The 20,233-nt window shown below is 39.1% G+C and overlaps 1 protein-coding gene across 7 annotated transcripts in view; it reads right to left on the bottom strand.

The window, feature by feature from the left end:
• The window catches only part of MSRB3 (methionine sulfoxide reductase B3), an 83,129-nt gene that overhangs the window by 39,730 nt on the left and 23,166 nt on the right, over positions 1-20,233 (bottom strand). For all 7 annotated transcript variants that reach the window (XM_051795835.1, XM_051795838.1, XM_051795841.1 and 4 more), the window contains 2 exons: positions 9,485-9,593; positions 7,632-7,709 (listed from right to left, as the gene is read on the bottom strand). In XM_051795835.1, the coding sequence (XP_051651795.1) occupies positions 7,632-7,709; positions 9,485-9,593 (187 nt within the window). The remainder of the gene's footprint in view (positions 1-7,631; positions 7,710-9,484; positions 9,594-20,233) is intronic.

Raw genomic sequence — 20,233 nt, forward strand, 5'->3', positions numbered from 1 at the left:
TACACCATTCTCTCTTGCTCATCACGGTATCAGCAACGCCTCACTACCTATATAGTCAGACACAACTTATGAATCTTACTCTCAGCTTCTGTTTATCTGTACGATTGACTTCTCGCTGCCTAAATTCTAGATACTTGCTATTAGTTGGTCAAACAAAGCTTTTGTTTCTCAGCTGCATGGCTTGGTATGGACATAGGCACTGCAATTTGCGGCATCAACAAACTGGCCCAGAGGCCAAGGTGGCAGAGAGTACACGTGGAGGAGGGTCACAAGGGTCACTGGGCACTGTAATGAGTACCAAAGCTCCAAAGAGTCATAAATTACTGGACAACAAACCAGAAAACTGTTATGGGGGTGCTAAATGAATAGAACATTGTCTGGCAACAGCAGAATAGCTATGGAAGAAAACACAACATGGGAGGTAGAACTAGGAGCCATTGAGAGCAGGAGGGTCACCGATGTTATGGTTATCATTTCCCCTTGGGAAAACAATGCAAAATTTAGGACAGAGTATTACAGAAACTGTTAGAGATCTTAGAAAGGCACAGAAAAAAATGAGGAAAATAATAAAGTGTCTTTGGCATAAGTAGCAGATGTGAGAGAAGCACTCTGCAAGAATACAAAGTCATCTTGGCTCCTTAAAGGAATGACAAAGCTTCCAGCAATTTCAATGGAAGCAGCACTTTTTCCTTAGATCTTCCAGTATTTATATCATTTTCTTGACAGTACATTAGACAAAGGTATCAGAAACTACTTACTTGCATGTAGGTGTTAGAAATGTGCAACTAAAATATAGGCATTTAATAGGATAAGATTAAATACTGAAAGTACATTCCAAAGCAATGTTCTGCTACACACAAAAATATTCACTCTGGCTCCTTTATACTTTTAAAACTACAATAACTAGAAGGCAAAAACTCCTAATTGTTTGTTATCACAGTACATACTCTGATATCCAACCTAAGCATCCTGCCAGACCAGATGCACCTGACAGTGCCAGGTCCTGGCTGTACAAATTGCCTTCTATCATTTATGACAAGAAGAGGGGAAAACCCTCCCGATGAACAGAGTATTTTCTCTACTTCTGCCTTATAGCAGTACTCTGAAAGTCAGGCAATCATTCATAAATATCTTTGGAAATGAGTCTATATGCATAAAGAGATCAAGAGGGTATTTACACAGTGTATTTATAAAGAGTATTTCCAGTTGTGATATGGCTCAAATACAACACATGGCAATACAAATGCAAAGTGGGCTCAACCACCAACATATCGTATGCAAGGAAATAGTGACCTACTGGAAAGGTTTAGCTAAGGACAAGGTGTTGCAATACTTTTAAAGATCCCAGAAATAATTAAGCCAAACACAAACAATAAAATATATGATGGTCATTTTATCTGTACTGCAAAGAGGTGCAGGGTTTCAACCTGCTCCTTTTAAAAGGCATCATGTATCAGATGCTCAGACTGCCAGATACTGAGAGAGAAATGGAGTAATGATAATCACCGCGTGTTCCTACAGTGTGAATTTTAAACTACTGCCTTCTTAAGTATGACTGAACTGCAGTTGTTCAGTGCCACATTGTGGCACAGTGTGACCACACACCCCACAGCTGAAGCTAATGCAGATCTGTTGCTTGCCAGGGAAGCAGGCCTTTGGCAAGAGGAGAGGAAAAGGACTTACTGCAGAACCTCTGCTGTTGCGTTACAACTGCCTTTTCTTTTACCCTTCACGATGAAGTATTTAACAGGTTTATATAGGTTTTCCTGAAGGAATGTGGAGAACAGCCTTTGAAAGTCCTGCAATTCTCTCAGAAAGTACTCTGCAGTTCTAATCCTTTTGCTTTACCATGGAAGGAGTAATTTATTCCTCTCGGCTTTTTTATACCTTTGCATTAGCAGTTTTAAAGCAGGTTGTGTGTGCCTTTGCAAGGTTTTCCTGTAAGGATGCTACACACAACATTGGTAGGAGGAGACATTCACTATACTACTTCCCCATGGAAAGAATTTTGATAGAATAAAGGTCTGTCACAGTCATAAAGATGATAGATGCAGCTTTGGTAAATCTTCATTTTCAAAGAACATCATTCCATATTGGCCTGGGCAGTTTGCTGAAGAGACAATGATTTAGCAGGCTCCTGATGCAATCTAAGCTAACTGATGTGTGAGCAGAATACAATCATTCTTCTCTCTTCTATGTTTGTCTCCAATGGTACAGAAAATAGCAAGTTGGAATATCAGTGTTCCTGGCTACAGCACTGCTAGCAAGCTAAAGAAGGCCAGGGCAGAAATGCTTAGTTGTGACCATGTCCCTGGACACTGTGTTGGCCCATATAATGCTCACAAGTAGTCTCTCCTAGGCAGGACCTAGGCAAACTGCAGAGGAGGCTCAAGCCAGGGACCATTCCCCACAAGCAGGATGAACCAGGACACTGTTTCAGAGGAGAGCAATCCAGGCTAAAAACACAAGCCACTTGCCACTTGCCTTTAGAGCCAGAGAAGAGGCTTTTGTCAATTTTATTTACAAGTATGGACACAGCCCTTCTGAAATCATAAACCATTACTTGGAAGCAGTCACTGATCTTACTCATGGGTCCAACTTCCAAATAAAAAGTCAAGCTTCCAGAAAAAAAAAACCCACAGCAGTATTACAATGTAAAAATTAATACCTAATGTAACTATCTGGGAATTTCTGAGACTGGGAATTTGAGAAGTCCTTGAGCTTTAAGAACTGTGTAGCTTCTTGGGCAGCAGAAGGAGCAAAGCTGGGCTTGCTGCTGCGTTGTAGCCAGAGGACAGAGCCTGTGGTGTCTCAGGCAGCAGAACTACTCACAGGCACTTCCCAGAGCTGGACATTCCTAATGTCTCTCTATCTTCCACCCTCACGTGGATTCTCTGTTATAACACAGTAATATATATTATTTACAATAATATTATATGCTATAATCTAATAATATAGTTGAACTCTTGTTCAGGTCTCCCCTCAGAGAGGGCTTGAATGTGATCTCTTTCCTGATTTTCTTATCTCTTTAAGAACTTCATATCTTTGAGGTTTAATAACTACTTCCCTGCCAAATTTGGCTGAAATTGGCAAGTACATTAAATGATACAGTTTTATTATTAGGAAAGGACTGACACGGAGTCAGAATAATGCTGTATGTCTTACTTCCTTAGGAAGCCTGCTTAAAGAAGAAAAGTTTGATTCACTGTTGATGGATGCTGTGACAATTTCTCTTATGCATATTGATGAAAAGCCAAATTCAAAAAGAGCATTTTAACATCACAGAATTATTTAGGTTGGAAAATATCATTAAGATCATCAAGCCCAACCATTAAGCTAGTGCTGTGAGGTCCACCACTAATCTGCATTTCTAAGCGCCACATCTACATGTCGTTTAAATACCTCCAGGGATGGTGATGAGTAGTCTCTGGGTGAGTTCTGTCCAGAGTTTATTTAAAATGTGAGAGCTATAAACAAATAATTAGAGAAATCTACAGCTTCTGTAGTCATAATCCATAGCAATCCACCCTACCTGATTTTACTTGAGGTACATACATACACATAGTCAAGCATAAGGTAGGTGAAGACCAGCTGAAAATTAGTTCTCCCAAGCAGGGTGACTGATGAACAGTCATTACTAAACAGTGTGAATTTCAAACAAGGGAAATAACATATCAGACTTAAAAGTATACAAAGAATCCACTGAAATTTTACACTAAAAATAGCAATGAAATTCCTGGTAGAATCAGTGGAAATTATCTATACAGGCAATCATCCCCGGTACTCGGCACTGGTAAGGCTGCACCTCCTGTGTTCAGTTTTGAGCCCCTCATTAAAAGAAGGACATTGAGGTGCTGGAGCCTATCCAGAGAAGGATCTGGAGTACAAGTCTGATGGGGAGATGGGGATGTTTAGCCTGGAGAAAAGGAGGCTCAAGGGAGACCTTATCACTCTGTACAACTACCTGAAAGAAGGGTGTAGCCACGTGGGTGTTGATCTCTTCTCCTAGGTAACAAGTGACAGAATGAAATGGCTTCAAGTTGCACTAGGGGAGGTTTAGATTGGACATTAGTAAAATTTCTTTATGGAAAGGGTTGCCAAGCACTGGAACAGACTGCCCAGGGAAATGGATGAGTCACCATCCCTCAAGATATTTAAAAGACATGTAGATAGGGCACTTAAAAACATGATTTAGTGGTGGACTTGGCACTGCTGGGTTAACAGTTGGACTCAGTGATCCTTAAAGGTCTTTTCCAACCTAAACAATTCTGATTCCTAAACTGGTGAAAACCAAGTTACTTCAAACAAATGTTATTAGATAGAAGCTGCTGGTTTTGACAAAGTTTTTAAGGAAGCTAAGAGTCAGTCAGGACAGATGAAGCTATTAGATCTTAATAGAGATGCTACAGTGATAATTTCATATGGGCTCTCCTGGCCAGATAGCCAGTGCTGATTTGTCATTTGGCATGCTCAAACGATATAAAGATCATTAAGAAAGATTAAAGACCATTAATTAAGCACTCAGCACTGGGGCAAGGAAATTCCTTGTAGAGCTCTAGCCTAGTGACTGAAATCCTCCCTTGTGTTGTGAAGGCAGGAATGGTACAGTGTTAGTGGCACAATGTTAATGGTACGATTATATTACCCACCCATGTTTTCACTTTCTCATGATTGGATGGATGTCTGAGAGATGTTGAGAAGACTTGACACAGCTCAACAAAAATCAAGTGAAAATATAGCATGGATAAGCCTGCTGCTATGTCTCTAGCACATGTTCAGAAGAGCCAACACCATTACGAAGAATTCCTTCCAGGAAGCAATAAAGGCAGCAGTGGGTGATTTATGAAGACTTGGCAATTCAGTCCTTGGCCCTAAAAATTGGAAACTGACAGAACAATAATATTTCTTTTTTTAAAAGGAAATCATTCTCCCAGGCTTCCCAGTTCCCATCTATACCACATCTTTCTCACAGTCCTGCATATGGTAAAGGATGTGACCATGGTTTGTTAAATATGGAATAGCTTCTCTCCTATGGCAATAGCATGAGTCATGGATTTCACTCAGGTCCATTCTAACCATGGCTATGGACAGAATGGTATTTTTGCACAGTGTACAAGAAAATGGTTTGAAAAATTAAAGTAGGTGCAATTTTGCAAATACACTTGGCCCTTAGAAACCACTGAGGATTTGGGTGGCATAGGTGACCCTCTATGAACTGATACAGAAAAACACAACCTTGTGGCAGAGGCTGTTCATCCATGATAAATGTGGCTCACAAAAAATTAACATGAGCAGGTATGGTTGATAAGGATGAGGGCTTTTTCTTTGGCTTATTAGTTTTCTGTCAGATCAGTGTTCTGCACCAAGACATGCTCCAGCCACACCATGTGAGGTCCAGTGAAGAGGAAGCCATGAAAAAACACCCTAGAGAAAGGTGGGGGCAGCAGGGGTCCTTTTAGCATAGGCCTACAGCTAGATTGGAGTAAGTGTAACACAAAACTACATAAGGGCTGGTTTGCAGAAAAGGAGGTCTTTGAGATTAGTTTATTGTCTCTCTCATTTATTGCTTTCTTTAGGGCAGCTGTACTGGGATGTAGGAGACTGTCTGGCGTGAAAGTTGAGAGATAGAATAATTAGATTCAATGGCATGATTATGGATTTTCTGTGTGACGCACCTTTGATTGTGGAAAAAGTTAAAGCATGTCCTCCATAAAGCTTGGGAGGTTTCTCATAACACTAGTATGAGTAGGTAGATGAAGAGATGTCAAATTCCTAGTTGTTTCTTTTATCTTTCCTATGATAGAGACAGAGTTCTGTTTTAAAGACCTACCAAAAAATAAGTCTTTCATCTGTAGTGTAAAATTCATGTGTTCCCTGACCTTGTGTGTCACATGGTAATGAAACAACGTAAATCAGAAATGTTAAAAGTTGAAGTTTGTTAATATTACTGCTGAAGCTCCGGTCTCTTTCCTAGTTAAACTGACAGGTCTATAGTCCAAATATATATATTTACAGATTACAAGGACATAAAGGAAAAAAAATTAATGGACAGCCAATGAGAAACAAATGTAAAGGCAAGTTTCAGATGACTATCTGGACATTACAAAACAAACAAAAAAAACCCACTAAAAAAACCCCCCCATACCACCAAAAAAACTACTTTCATTTTAAATGGGCAATGTGCCATGGTCTAGCAACTGCAGCGGTGGTGGATCAAGAGTTGAACTTGATGATCTCAGAGGTCCCTTCCAACCCAGCTGATTCTATGATTCTATGATTCTTTCTCCATTAAATGATAGAAAGGAAGTCAGTCTTGAAGGTAGAAGGTGAGATCCTGGCTCCATTTACCAAATATGAATTGACTTTGACAGAGCCAGGATCTCCCCCACAAAGATTTGGCTGTTGTAAGAAGGAGAATGTCTAAATCGCCGTGTAGAAAACCAGGTTATGGAGACTTTGGATCCCCACTTTGCATCCCCAAGCTAAGCACCACAGTAACACATGACATGAGACTATTGTCTTGGCTGTGTTTGTAACCATCAGTTTTTCAACTCAAAAAATTCACATTCTTACTCAAGTTTCTGCAGGTAATCTTCCCAGCAGAGGAATCAAACATCACAGAGATTAAGCACTTCTTTCATTTTACAGATACTCTCTTGCAAACAACTATCACTATCACATCTGGTGATTCTAGAGCTACATCAATTGTATTTTCCTTTGTAACCTATTACTGGCCCAATTTTCTATATTATTTGCACTGTCCTGACCATCCTGCTTCATGCTCTTGTAAAGGTACCTCTTCAAGTGAGAGGGACTGAGTCAGTGTGAACTGAGGTGGAAAAAAAGCAAGAAAAAAAATTAAATTAATCAGAATGAACACAAGCAGCTAGAAAGAAGAAAAAACACAAAAACAACAACTGAATCTCTGCAGAACAATGCAGTGATCAAGAGAATTCAATCAGCACTGCTTCTAGCATTAAATTTACAGCTATAATTGCCAGAACACTTCTAAAGAGTATTTTTCATGCAAGACAAAAAAGTTAGTATTTCTTTCTTAATCCTTGCTCCAATTCCTAAATCAGCTCTCCATGTGTGCTATTTGGGATGGATGGAAATATAGTAAGTAATGCAATTTTCCCAGGTTTTGTTTTCTTAACTGCTTGAATTCTAAAGAAAAAAAAGCATCTACTTTTTTCTCCATTATGAGATAAAATGCTGTAGCGTGGATCAAGCATCACCACCCAGTAGCTCTTAAAGCTACCTGTAAGTAATGATAACAGTCAAACTTCAGTATCTGTCAAGGCAGTGGAAGACTGTGTTGCAATTATTTGGCATAGCTGCATATAGAAAAAATATTTAAACAATTACTACTTATTTTTCTGTCATATGTCCTGTTTTACCTGAATGTTATCTTACTGTCTTATTTATCATAATTTTTTATCTTTATTATGAGATTAATTTTACTATAGGACTATTATTTACATTGCTTCTCATGTATCCCTTAACAGGCTGAATGACTTCCCCATTCTGTGAGCCTATAAAATGACCTTATACAATTATGTGTGGAATATACACAAGATTACACATAACCTAAGAGACAGACATCTCAAAACTATATTTAGCATACTCACTTGAATAAAGGAGTCCCACAAACAACACATTTGTATATTCCTTGAGCTTTATGGTGTGTGTACTCCCCCTCAAAGGCACTGGAAAAACAACACAACATTTTAAAATTAAATAAAGGAATTTGGGGGTTTTTTAATTTTCAAAGTATCTAAGTCTTTAGAAAACATTATAGAAAAAACCCACAATTTCAAAGTTGGAAGTTGGTTTTTATTAAAGGCAGCAAATAAAGCAGGCACAGGAAAAGGGGAACGTCCTTGTTAGTGTGCCTCAGGTGTTACACATCATGCAAAAGGAAGCAAATTGTCCCACAGTTCAAAGGCCAGAACTACAACACCAACAAAAAGGCGTAAAACTGGAGTCTTCCCCTATTTGGCAAGTGAACTGTCAAATTTTTGTAAACATTGATTGTTTAGCATGTAGCTCAACCTGCCACACGTGCCTGGGCCAGTGTCTGGGCAGTGTGGCAGGCTCGGTGGCCACAGCGGAGCGAGGTGTGAGGTGCTGGGTCAGGCTGCCACTGGCTGCTTGGGCAGCAGAGGCATTGTAGCTGAAAATGAAATAATTGGTGCATGATTTCAAGCTGTGTGTGCCTTATATTTTCAGTTGAAAAGCAATATTCCAGCTTTAAGGGAATATTTTTCTAAGTTAACAATCTAAAAGGCTAGGAGGTCATTCACCTAATACGAATCAGCTGTGCTAGCCCAACAAAAAGCCTATGTGCTCAGCAGCTTGTTTTTATTATCCTTTCACTGTTTTTATGAGGTCCAATTTTTTTTATAAACAGGATTTTTAAGAATGACCTAATCTCCAATTGTTTGTGTGCATTAAATCACGTTGTTGGTCCCGTACACAAGAGCGCGGAGGGCCGGGGGGAAGGCAGGCCTCCCAGCAGAGGCCACCATCTCCCTGCCCTGCCAGGGCTGGCTGCTGGAGGACTGAAGGGGCTGGAGAGGAGAGGGGGACCATCCTTGCCAGTCTCCCTGGCACATTCAGCCACCAAATTCAGCGGTGTCAGGAAAAGGTTTGCCCATTAACTGGGACCGCACGTGCAGCAGGGAGCCCTTTCAACTCATGAATGAAAACAAGCAGTTACATCATTAGTACATTTGGAGCAGAGGTAAAGCCAGGGCCTTAGGCCAAGCTCAGTGGTATAAATTAGACAACAAAAAATGGCTGGGCTTTGGCAAGTTACTTTCGTGCTGGAATCAGCTGAGAGAGAGACTTTATTCACTAAAAACACTCTTGGAAGCGAGTCTTTTTTTCCCTCCAGGACTTGAGGCTGGCTTCCAGCAACTAAAGCCATGTGAGGGCAGTTATTGAAAATTTTTTACATTCCAACCACAAATGAGCCAATAAATACCTTCTCCACATGTGCTTCAAAAAGAAATTGGAGTGGGGTGGAAAAGAACTAAATTATGCTACCTTCTTTCTGCAGCCAAAACGTCTATACTTACAATGGCCACCTTCAAAACTCCAGCCTCTTGGCACGGGGCCATTTCCCTCGTGGTTCTGCTTACCACGATGTCTTCCAAAAAAAGTGTACCTAAACCACTATTACTTCCACACATTTTGTAGTAAACTAAAACCAGACTCTAAACATAAGCCTGGTGACTTTATAAGACATGCAGTGTTCATTAAAAGTCACACAAGACCTTTGGCCCTGGCCCCCATGTTGCAGATGCTTGTCTTTGCAGTAGTGTTAATTTGTAGGGGTTAGTAAACAAGTGCAGAAATCCTGGGGAAAAGAAAAACCAACAAAATTTGGTGGGGAAAGTGAGGAAACTGCAGTAAGAGGAGAGGTGGAAAAGAAATATGCCTGTGTTTTGAGATCTGAGTTTCTTTTGTCCTACCTTACCTTTCAGTCCCTTTCTCCTGAGTGACATGGTACTGCAAGGGTGTCAGCCGCTTCCTCAGCTCCTCCTGGGAAAAGACCACCTTACAGTCCTTTTTATCCCTACATGACCCTGCAAAGGGAGAGGATATGGAAGAAGGAGCCTTTTTAGCTTAAATCCTGAATAATTGCTTTGGCAGACAGCCACAGCATAGCTTCTGCATTCACTTGTCAATGACCAGACCGGTCCCTATTGCACAAAAAATAGCTCAGCTGTACCGCAGCTGATTATTTCTTCAAGTTTAAAAAAGAATTTTTATAGAGAGCCAGGTGATTCCACTGGAGCAGTGACAACGTGCTACAGCCAAAGCCCTTCGATGTGTTATACACTAAACTATTGCGCACACAATCACTCACAAGAAAGTACCATTTTTCCGACCATTAAAAAAAAAATCTGCAAAAAACCCAGCTACAGCTGAAACATTCTTTACAAGACATCTATATTGGAGACTTATGGTAATGGGCATATGATGTTTAGCCACAACAACTAGCAATTTCATTACCCTTAAAAGTAGCTAACAATTCTAAATCTTCAGAATTACAATAAGGTTGATTTAACTTCTAGTTGCATCATCATTCTTTATGACAGTAGCCATTTTATTTTTTCACTGTTGAAGCACTGAGAAGCAAGTCATTTCTTTATGCACAAAGCTGTGCAAGGTTCAACAATGAACGTGTTGTAAAATTCAAGGTCGCTATTGAAATTGCTCTCCTTTGAAAATCTCAACTTTTGCTTTGCTTAGTTCACACAGAAAATCCAAGGAGTAAAAAAAGATTACTGTAAAAGAACACATTAGTATAGTGCAAAAATTCACATCAGGAAAGAAAAAAAAATTAGGTTGCTTCTGGGAATGAAAACTCCCAAAGTAGTAGCAGAAATTGTCAAATATTCAGGTAACTTAGATAATCATTGGCAAAAATTAGCTGACAAAATACAGCAGGGAAAAAGCACTGTAATTATGACAGTAATTAAAATATGGTACAATTAGAAATAAACAGTGCTGACAAAAATATTTTTTGCTAGTAACATGTATACACTCATAAAAAGACCAATTGTGTTCCCAAAGTAGAGGCAACAGAGCTACCCATCTGTATGTCATTTAGTACAGGAGAGGCAATGGCAGGTTTAAATTACATGGTATTGGATTGCAATTTCCTAACATTGGATGCTTTTCTGCTTTTTTACCTTGAGTCATTACTAAGAAGTGTTCATAAAAAGTAGCTTAAAGCACAGATGCTTGCAAATCATTTAGGAAAAGATGTTTCTTTCTTCCTCCCCCTCTTCTTTTCTCTATTTTTTAATGTGTGGGAGTGGGTGAATAGGGGAGACAGAAAAAGAATAATGCTATTGGTCACTATCAACTAACCACTAGCCCTAGGAAGTATTTTCAGGAAGAAAAAAGTAAAATTGAAAACATCTGATTGAAGTAAATAGTGCAAACATAAAAAGCTTTACTACTGAAAGAAAGGTATTGAAAAGCGATTTTATTTCATAGATTAGAAATTACTTTTCATCTAAACATTCTTAAAAACAGATTGTTTTCCACTCTGAGCCGTCTCATTAGCTGTGCTGCAGAGCCCTCGTTTTAGTGGCAAGCTTTGAAAGAGCGCTGCTGTATGCCTTTGTTAGCTTCAATCTTATTTGGGAGAGGGATAAAGATTTCATTCCAGGTCTCTTTGTTTGTCTTTCAAGAACCACTAAAGCAGTATTCACACAAATTTTGCAGGAATGTGCCCTGTGCCATAGCTTACAAATTATTTGGTTTTGGTGCACTTAAAGGTCACCTTCCAAATTAGCAAAATTTTCCTACATCCTGGCTTTTCAACCTTAAATGTAAATATTGTTTCCTAACTGTAAGTGAGGTTTGTTCTTTATAACATTTGGTTGCTTATTTAAAGATGTCAAACTTTGGAGGTTTTTATTCTCCAAACGTGCAGGACTCTAGGACTAATAATTCTTTCAAAGTATAGCTAAAAGGGAAAGGAAGCATATACATTATATAAATAGCTATTGTTATCTTGCATTATGCAGCTCAGAAAGAAACTGTTTGAGAAACAGTCTTTTATCTATAATTTCAGTCTTAAAAAATAGTCTAGAGAGCAGAAAATCTTGTAAACCAACATCACTTTTAAAAATATCTACCCATAATTTAAAAAAACCAAACTATTTGCTCCTCAGCTGTTGCAAAAAAAAAAAAAAAGTAAGCATAGCTTCACTTTGGAAAAAAAGAAAATACTGAGTGTTTTAAAGAATGGTCAGTACTCCCTCTTTACTCTCCCTAAATAATTTTTCATCTCTTTTAGAAATTTAATGTTCTTCAATCAATGAGCTCACTGTATGCAGAAAAAAATTTCTAGATGCCACTTGATCTACAACACAGATCAGAAGTAGAAAGCATGTTAAAAAAAATATTTTCCCCACCTGTTTTAATGATTAACTGCATATTCTATACTACAAACAAGTATTTTTGTCTACAGGGAAATTTTGCCAAAGTGCAGTGGGGTAAACTGCAACTGACCCCAACAAAGGATTCTCCAGGTTTGTAATTTGAGTACGCATCAACAAAAAGTTGCACTACAAGCACTACAAATCATAAAAGAAATCTCTTGGTCGAGTCCTCAGCATTCAAGAATGGCCCTATTCAATTAATTGCACTTATTATTTAACTGCTAGCAACAAAATAATAGGTCAGTAAATGGATCACACTATTTCCATATTGCCAAAGAGCCAAGGAGGTAAAGCAAGGCTAACCCTCGACTGCACAGGATGTAAGGGTATGTTACATGAAACAGGGCTAGTCTGCAAGCTTCTATAAAGTGCAATGAATCCTAGAAACCACTGGATGAGATTCTAGGAACACAGTCCTTTGATTAGGAAAAAAAATTACATGCTAGAGGGACAAAAGTGCTCAGAGTGGTTGCTTCTGGTTTTGAAACTGTTCCAGGGGACAACACAGAGCTACACAAAGATATGCCCAATATGAGAAAAACTGTCACTAGTAATGGAGATGTTATCAAACTTGTTATTAAACCAGAGAATAAATGGACAGGCTGAACACCTTCCTCAGTCTGGTTCTCCAAAGACAGGATGAGGTTTGGGCTGTGGAAAGGGTTCCCATACAGGCAACAAAATTCTTCAGCAACTCAGGCATAAAGGCAGGCTCACGGTTCATTGGCAAATTATACAATTTGAGGCAGATGAGAAAAAAGGTCATCACTTCTACATAGCCTGACATCAGTGTGATTACATTAAAGGTGAGACTAAATTAAATATGAGAATAACAGAGTCCGGATTCATAGGATCTATATTAGGACTCTGGAAAGGATCTCACTTGTTCTTTGGAGGTGATGTTCTCATCAACGACTTTCAGAGGAGCCCAGGACAGCTATGTTCTGAACTCCAGTTAGATCCTACTGTTAGCAGAGGTGAACACTGGCCTGCAAGGGCAAACAAAATTCTCTTTACTGACGATTGAAGGCCAGATTAAATCTCTCTAATCAGCACACCACAGTGCCTTCACTGGGGTGGGCACTCATGAGAAGAGCAGTGTGTAGGCAACTGTCACCAACAGGCACTTGCCTTCAGCCTCCTGCCAACAGTTACAGCAGTACTAAAAGCAGTTACAATCCTGGAGCAGGATGGAAGGCTTTGTGAGGAAAAGACTAGGCTCACAAATTTTAATGTGTAAACACACACAAAAAAGAAAAACTGAGGAGGGTGAAACAAACACCAAATCCTTCTTGGAGACTTCATGGTATTCCTATGCTTAGGAAGATTTTTTTCTGAAAAACAGGGAGTGCATGTTGCCATCTACTATTCACCGGCAGACTGTGGGCATTTCAGAGTTCAGCTCTGGAGTCCTCTGTACGAATTAAGTGAACAGAAAGTATTTTCTTGGTGTTGACCTGATAATGAAGACATTAAGCATCTCACCTCACATATAAATTCCAACTGACCTTTTCAAATCCGTGATTCATAACATTCCTTCCCTATAAGCAATCAAAAGAAAACTAGCAACAAGATATATTCAGACAGACCAACACAAGTTAGCAGACCATTACTCCTCACCACTCAGCCCTGCACCCGTTCCAACATGCCAGAGGGTGGCGATTAGTGTCTGACATGCCCTGAAATTTGGTGGCATTTTTCCTGATGGCTTTCCTACTTCAAACAGTCTTTGGAACCCTTCTAACAGTTTTCTCTTATGCTTTTTTGCTTCCTATCACTGAAATTAGCTCAATATTTCAACTATGCATGGAAGACACAGCTTACATTTCCCCCCTTCTATGTATGCTTATGTTCCACTAGAATTAATGGACATTACAGTCTTGGACTGAGTACATACCACTTAGACTTCCTGAATTAAATACAGCAAGATCAAATGTTCCAGCAAAACACAGCCATATAACAAATTTGGCTTCTAGTTTTCCGTACTACTTCTTTTAATATACCCAAGCAGTTTTTTAGGGGCCTTCCAGCACATTTTATTACTCATATACCACCCCAGCCCCAGTCCTGCAATGTGACCTCTATAGGCAGACCCTTTGGCATATCCAGAGCTACTTAAGGGTCCATGAATGTACTACAGGATCTGACTCTAAGTATACACCTCTTTGCTTTCCAAAGTCTGTCCCCCCACAGGTGCATCAGACCGGGGTAGATCAATGGTAAATTATCTCAAACTGACATTAAGAGGAATCCTGCAAAGTTAAAAAATATTTGCATACATTTCTTTAAATAAATATCCTTACATATGCTTTTGCTAACACTCAGTATTATTCAAAGTGGAATCTCTCATTTTTTATTATTTCAAATTTCATTTACACAGTTTACACCTCTTGTTGACAGTTTTGCCTCTCTTTGATTACAAAAAGGCAAATGCTCAACTCTCTCACTTCTGCTTAGTTTGTTCTCTGCAGCCTGTAGTCCACAGTCTTAGAAGAACGCTGTAGGGTCCTCTCAACTGCAAACAAGTCAGAAACTGCTCATCTAGTTTAAAAAAGAACAACTCTTGAAAAAGCAAATCATTGCAAAAAATTTTACTGCCTTCTAAGCTGGAAAACACAGTTTTATAAAACCTGTATTTGACATGATAGTCCTTTTTATAATCCACTCACAAGCCATTTTAAATTACCTAAGCCTGTTGGTGACTAGGATAGATGCTGCAAAAGAAACTCTGAAATGCTGGGAGGTCAAGTTTAAGTAAAATCCAAACTTCATCCTTCAAAAAACCCTGTAAATGTTTTACACATTGAAAAACTGATCTGTGTTTCTCCTCTGAGGGATGGCTCCTTTGCTTTCTTGCTGTAGGTAGCCAGCTCCCACCCGCTGTTGAAATACCATTTGCAGTTTCATGCAAGCATTAGAAGTAATGGGGCGAAGACTATTTCCACTATATTGTGCATTGAAAATCCTAAAGCCAGGTACCAGGACAGCAGTTACAATTTTGGGTCAAATGCCAGGTTCTATCTTAAAAGAAAGCCACCCAAAAATTAACTGTGTTTTTAAAAAATTATTTACTTAACACCCAGGAGGGTCAGATGGCCACAAGGGAAGGGCAAGCCCCTTCTTTGCAAATTTGAAAACTTCCCATGCAATCAAGTAACAGAGCTGTCACGTTTATTTTTTCCACCTGGTCATCAGCATGGCTCATGTTTAATACAAACACATATATTCTGAGTCATCATCAGAAATCTCCCATATAAGACAGTAAATTTGTTAAGCACGAAAACCCCCAAAATTAAAAAAAAAAAAACAAAACCAAACCAAATCAAAACAAACAAAAAAACCCCAAACTGGTAACTCATGCATCTCTTCTGTGCACTTGTTTTCTTTCCAAAGAAAATGCTATTAGAACCCCAGCAGTCCCGTACAGGCAGCATCTATGGGGACAGGAGCTGCCCTGTTGTTTCCACAGGCCTGCAAGCGTGCTTGCAGCAGGTTACATGGCCATGAAAGCCAAAGAGACATTCCCTGGAAGAGAAATCTGAACCTCACAAATGTAAAAAACATTTAACAAAAGACTCAAGCGTTTTGCATAGTGGGAAAGGGGGAAAGAAAAGCAGCTCCTTTTGTTCTCTCCAGGTACGTCCACTTTACTTCCTTATCTGACGATAATGAAATAAATGTCTCTACCAGCCACAGTCTTGGTCTCACAACCTTTCCAAATTATAAAGACTGAGGAGTCCACCACCACCGTGTGCTAGCTGGTGGAGGTGAAGGCAGCTTCCCCTGGAGCTTTTTGAGCTGTCATCTTCACTAGTACCATAGCAATGACAGCATAATGGCTGCTTATCAGAGGTTGGTGAATAGAACCTTCAATTAAGTGGAGCACAAGCTCATTACATTATAAACTGCCACATTTGTTATTGTTTCTGCTGAGATGGCCAAAGACAGAGTGCACAGGGCAGATGACCTATTTGCCTTACTCTTGGATGCAAAACAGACAAGACAAGATCAAGATCTCTTGGTACAGCAGTGGAAGGGGGAACATTTATAATGATGGATTTCTCTTCCACTCCCTCCTAACAGATAAAGAGACTTTTGTTTTGCTGATATGATCCTAGCACCTTTCACAGGCAGTACATTTTTTTAAATTAAAAGGAAGAAAGGCAGAGACATTGAGCACTCCGTATCTGGTCAGTAGATTTCTGTCCGAAACAATAAAAGGGTGCACAACATATGGAAAGACATTTTATTAACAGCAGAATTAAGATGAATTTAATGAGGGCTTTATGCTACCTTTTGCGTTTAAAATATTTCAGTCAGCCATCAAAAGAAGTTTATTCACACTGCTTTAATAAAGGTTTAACCCTGCATCAGAAACAATTAAAAAGTCAGCATTTGCCAGCAGTTACCACAGTGGTGTGTAGCTTATTTTGGCATTCAGGCTGTTGCTAAATCCTCCTCCTGCTTCCTCCACAATAGTGATGTGTGGCCTGTGAAATGAGCCAATGAGTCAAGGTGCCACAATCTGTACTTGGGAGGGGGGTGGAGGAAAGGAGAGGGGTGGGAGGGAAGGTCTTTCTTCTCCTCCAATTCCCCACAACAGCCTAGATCTAACCTCCTGCAAAACTCAGTCTGTCTGCCACTGTGGAGGGTAAGGAACCTTTTTAGCAAAGACACAAGCAGGCATAGCCTGCTCTATGGCTTTTCACTCCACTTCTCCACTGAGGGACATATCCAGCATGAAGACAGAAGCTGCTGCGACACTCTGTGCTCCAGCTGTTGCTCTGCTATGACCAGAAGAACTACTACAGAAAACACTGTAGCCCCCTACCCTCTCAACCTGCTTCAGGACTAATGGTAGAGTAACAGCCAAAAAGGTTTGTAACTGGCAACCACTTTCACTAATAGGCCTTCTGGAATTCCTGCGTTTCTTTAAAATTCAGCCATGCTTTATGGGTTAGGAAGATGGGGTCAAGCTCTATAAAAAGCCTTTAAGAGGACTCAGTCAAGCCCTTTCCCATTCTGCTCTCCTTGCGACTCCTTGACCTGGGCCAGAGCACTGAGCTGGGAGTTCTTGCATTCAGTGCATAAAGTCACCAGTGCTGGATCTGGGCTGCTGGCACCTCCCAACCCACAAGAACCTCTCCTCCAGCCAGAGCAGGGGGCACTTTCATACCCTGGCCACGTGTCCCTTCCCAACACAGCTTCTTTTGAAGGAAATCACAGATTGAGACACATGTTTAGCTTGTAACTAAGAACAAACATTTTCTTCTTCTTAGCATTCTCTGGGTCTCCTCTCTACTCGTTTCCCCCAAATCATGATCTGTGCTGTAGCAACCTGTGGCTAACCTACCAGTTAAGTTATGGTAATGTTCCTGTCTCTAGTGCCTGACTCCCAAGCCACGGTCTAGACCCATTCCATGGTCCATCAAATTCCAAGCTCACCCATTCCCTAAGTGGCCTACTAGATTATCTTCTCCATTGCTTCCCAACCTAGTCTTACAGACTTTAAGCTTTATATTCACTTCTTGCACCTTTTCTTGCTTGTACGCCCTCAGCTTAGCAACATAAAAAAATCTCCTTCCTTTTTGTGTGCTGTCATCTCTCCTTTACATCACATACACACTCTGAAACCTTCATCACGTACTGCTCAGAAAAAGGACAAAGCCAGGAGTTGCTTTTAATTGAAGGGAAAAAAGTGAAGGCAGTCCTTAAAGGACTTCTCAGATGTCCTGATAAATACTCCAATAATAAAAAAGTAACTTTCCATGAGAAACTTTAAAACACAAAACACCATTAGTGCTGAAACTTCATCTTTTCCGTACCCAACTAAGCAGAAAACACAGTAAGTTTGAGCTGCAGAGGGCACAGGAATGGAACACAGGAAATTTATGAGCTCCCAGAATTAAAACATTTCTGCAAGAAGGGTGGAAATGGTTTGTGGTGGGTCCTTTATGGGAGCAGGAAGGGCACACAAACAACCTTAAAAGATCCATCAGGGAACACATTAAGGAACTGGCTCTGTGCATGGTCTGGGAGCACAAGAGACGTCTCATCATCCTTGAGCTTCTCAGTGCAAGAGTCACCGAGGAGCCTCTACCCAGATGAGGCAGGGACGAGCACTTTCTGACTGTTGAGCTGATGAGGAAGAGTGTGAAACTCCATCAAAACAAGGAGTTGAGAAGAGCAAAAAAACAGGGTACAAACTCTAGGGTACGTACAAAAGGCTTCTAGTTTTCTTTATGATCCCAAGTTTTACAAGTATCAGGTACTCTTAAAGTATTACTCCCAATGAGATATCCACAAATAAATTTCATTCTAAACTGCATTAAATAAGACATTCTAGACTGAATACTATTGTACAAAAGAAATATTTGTAAATACAGTACTACACTGAATATACTCCCATTAAGACAGCTCTATGCAAAGTTAATTTTTAAAACTAAAGTCATTTCAAAAATATGCTCTATTATGGTAATACAGTGTTCTAGTTCTTATGACTAGAAGACAGACATATACACAAACATTTATATAATAATGACACATGAAAGGCTTCACATGCTATTTACTATTGTGCTCACATAGTGCGTATTTTCAAGACTCTTTTCAAGCATTTATCAAATTCGTCACAACTGCTGGGAAGTAGTAAGCTAGGTATTTTTAAGACTATTTTAAATTTAAAAATCGATTTTTGCTCCAAATTAGTATTTGCTATTTTTTTTTTAATTTAGCTTGATAGAAATCAGTTTTAATTTTTGCCCCCCAACCAGTTCTGAGGAACAGGAACAAGGTCTCATCTGAGACCTTGTATGACATATTTAAACACAGAGCAAATTTTTATATTCAAGATATAAACCCCAGAAAATAGGGATTTATAATGAAAACATTGACAGGCATTTAACCATAGCCATACTGGTGGTTTATGCTATACAATATTAGTCTTACTTTTATTTTCATTCAAACCATGTGAACAGCCATCTGTAGTAGTACATCTCTGGTGATACACATTACGGTAAACTATGGGGAAGTTATGCATTATGGAAATGATATCTCTGAACATAGAAACATACAATATGAAACATTTAGACATACTTAAGTCACACAAAGTTTGACAGCAACTACTATACTTGAAACACACAAGAATAAGGTCTTTTCTAGACTTTTTGCTGTTAAAGCCATATCTGGCAAACATTATGCACACAGATAATTTCACTGACATGAGCAGTTTGAGAGTTCGGAGGAACAAATGCACGCAAATGTTTAGAAGATCTGCTTCTGAAAGTAATTCTTTATGTTAAAAGATTACTAATAAAAGTCCAATTTTGAGACCCAGTAATTTTGTCTTCACTCTTCAGTTTTATAAAAAGATATTATATTGAAATTAAGTATTAACAAATATTTAATAAAACAAGTTACGAAAAACTATACTATAGATATTTACTTAATAAAGACTTACACCATATGCCCAGCACCATCTTCATACAGATGCATTGTAATTTCATCTAATCCTAAGAAAGTATGGTTTCCTACTAGTAGTTATTTTAGTAATTAAACACTTCACAAGAATTTAATATTACCTAGGACTTTATTATGCAGAAAAAAAAAATAAACCAACCCTAAGTCTACCCCTGTAGTTTCTTCATCATTACTTTAACTTAATTTTACAAGCACCATAATTTTCTTTGATCTACAGGAGAGGAAAAGCCAAATTATCGCATGCAAAAATGTGATGTAAGCAGCACAACATTCAAAGTGTTAAAGAAATAAAAGATCTTTATAAGAAATGAGAACCCATAATAATTAAAAGACACAGCAAAGCAAAATAAGCTATCTTTTTACTTTATAGGTTGGTGGTCTGCTTCAGAAAACATGTACATGGAATCTGCATAATCATTATTTGTATCAGTTGCTTCTTGGTATGCATTAAAGCAGCTGAAGTAGTTTTTACATTAAACATTTGATGGGCGTTGTTGTGGTTTTGAAGTGGTTTGTTGTTTGTTTTTTTGTTTTTAAGACTGAATTTCTGTAAACTAAATCCCAGCAGGTGCTGAGTGCATCCTAGATTTCCAAAGAAATTCAGAGCATTCGACTATTAAAGTGGGCTCAAGGAGCAACATTTCTACATCACACAACAGACACAACAGAACTGTAATCATTACTGGCAGTGAAGAAACCTTGAACCAGTGTGATGGTAGTCTGTGTACGAGCATAGAGTGATGTGATTCTTCCCAGTGCTCACGCTTTTCTTAAAATACTTGTAAATG

This window comes from Manacus candei, unplaced genomic scaffold, assembly GCF_025592945.1.
Source record: "Manacus candei isolate 608988 ecotype Guabito, Panama unplaced genomic scaffold, ASM2559294v1 h1tg000043l, whole genome shotgun sequence".
Taxonomy (NCBI): Eukaryota; Metazoa; Chordata; class Aves; order Passeriformes; family Pipridae; genus Manacus; species Manacus candei.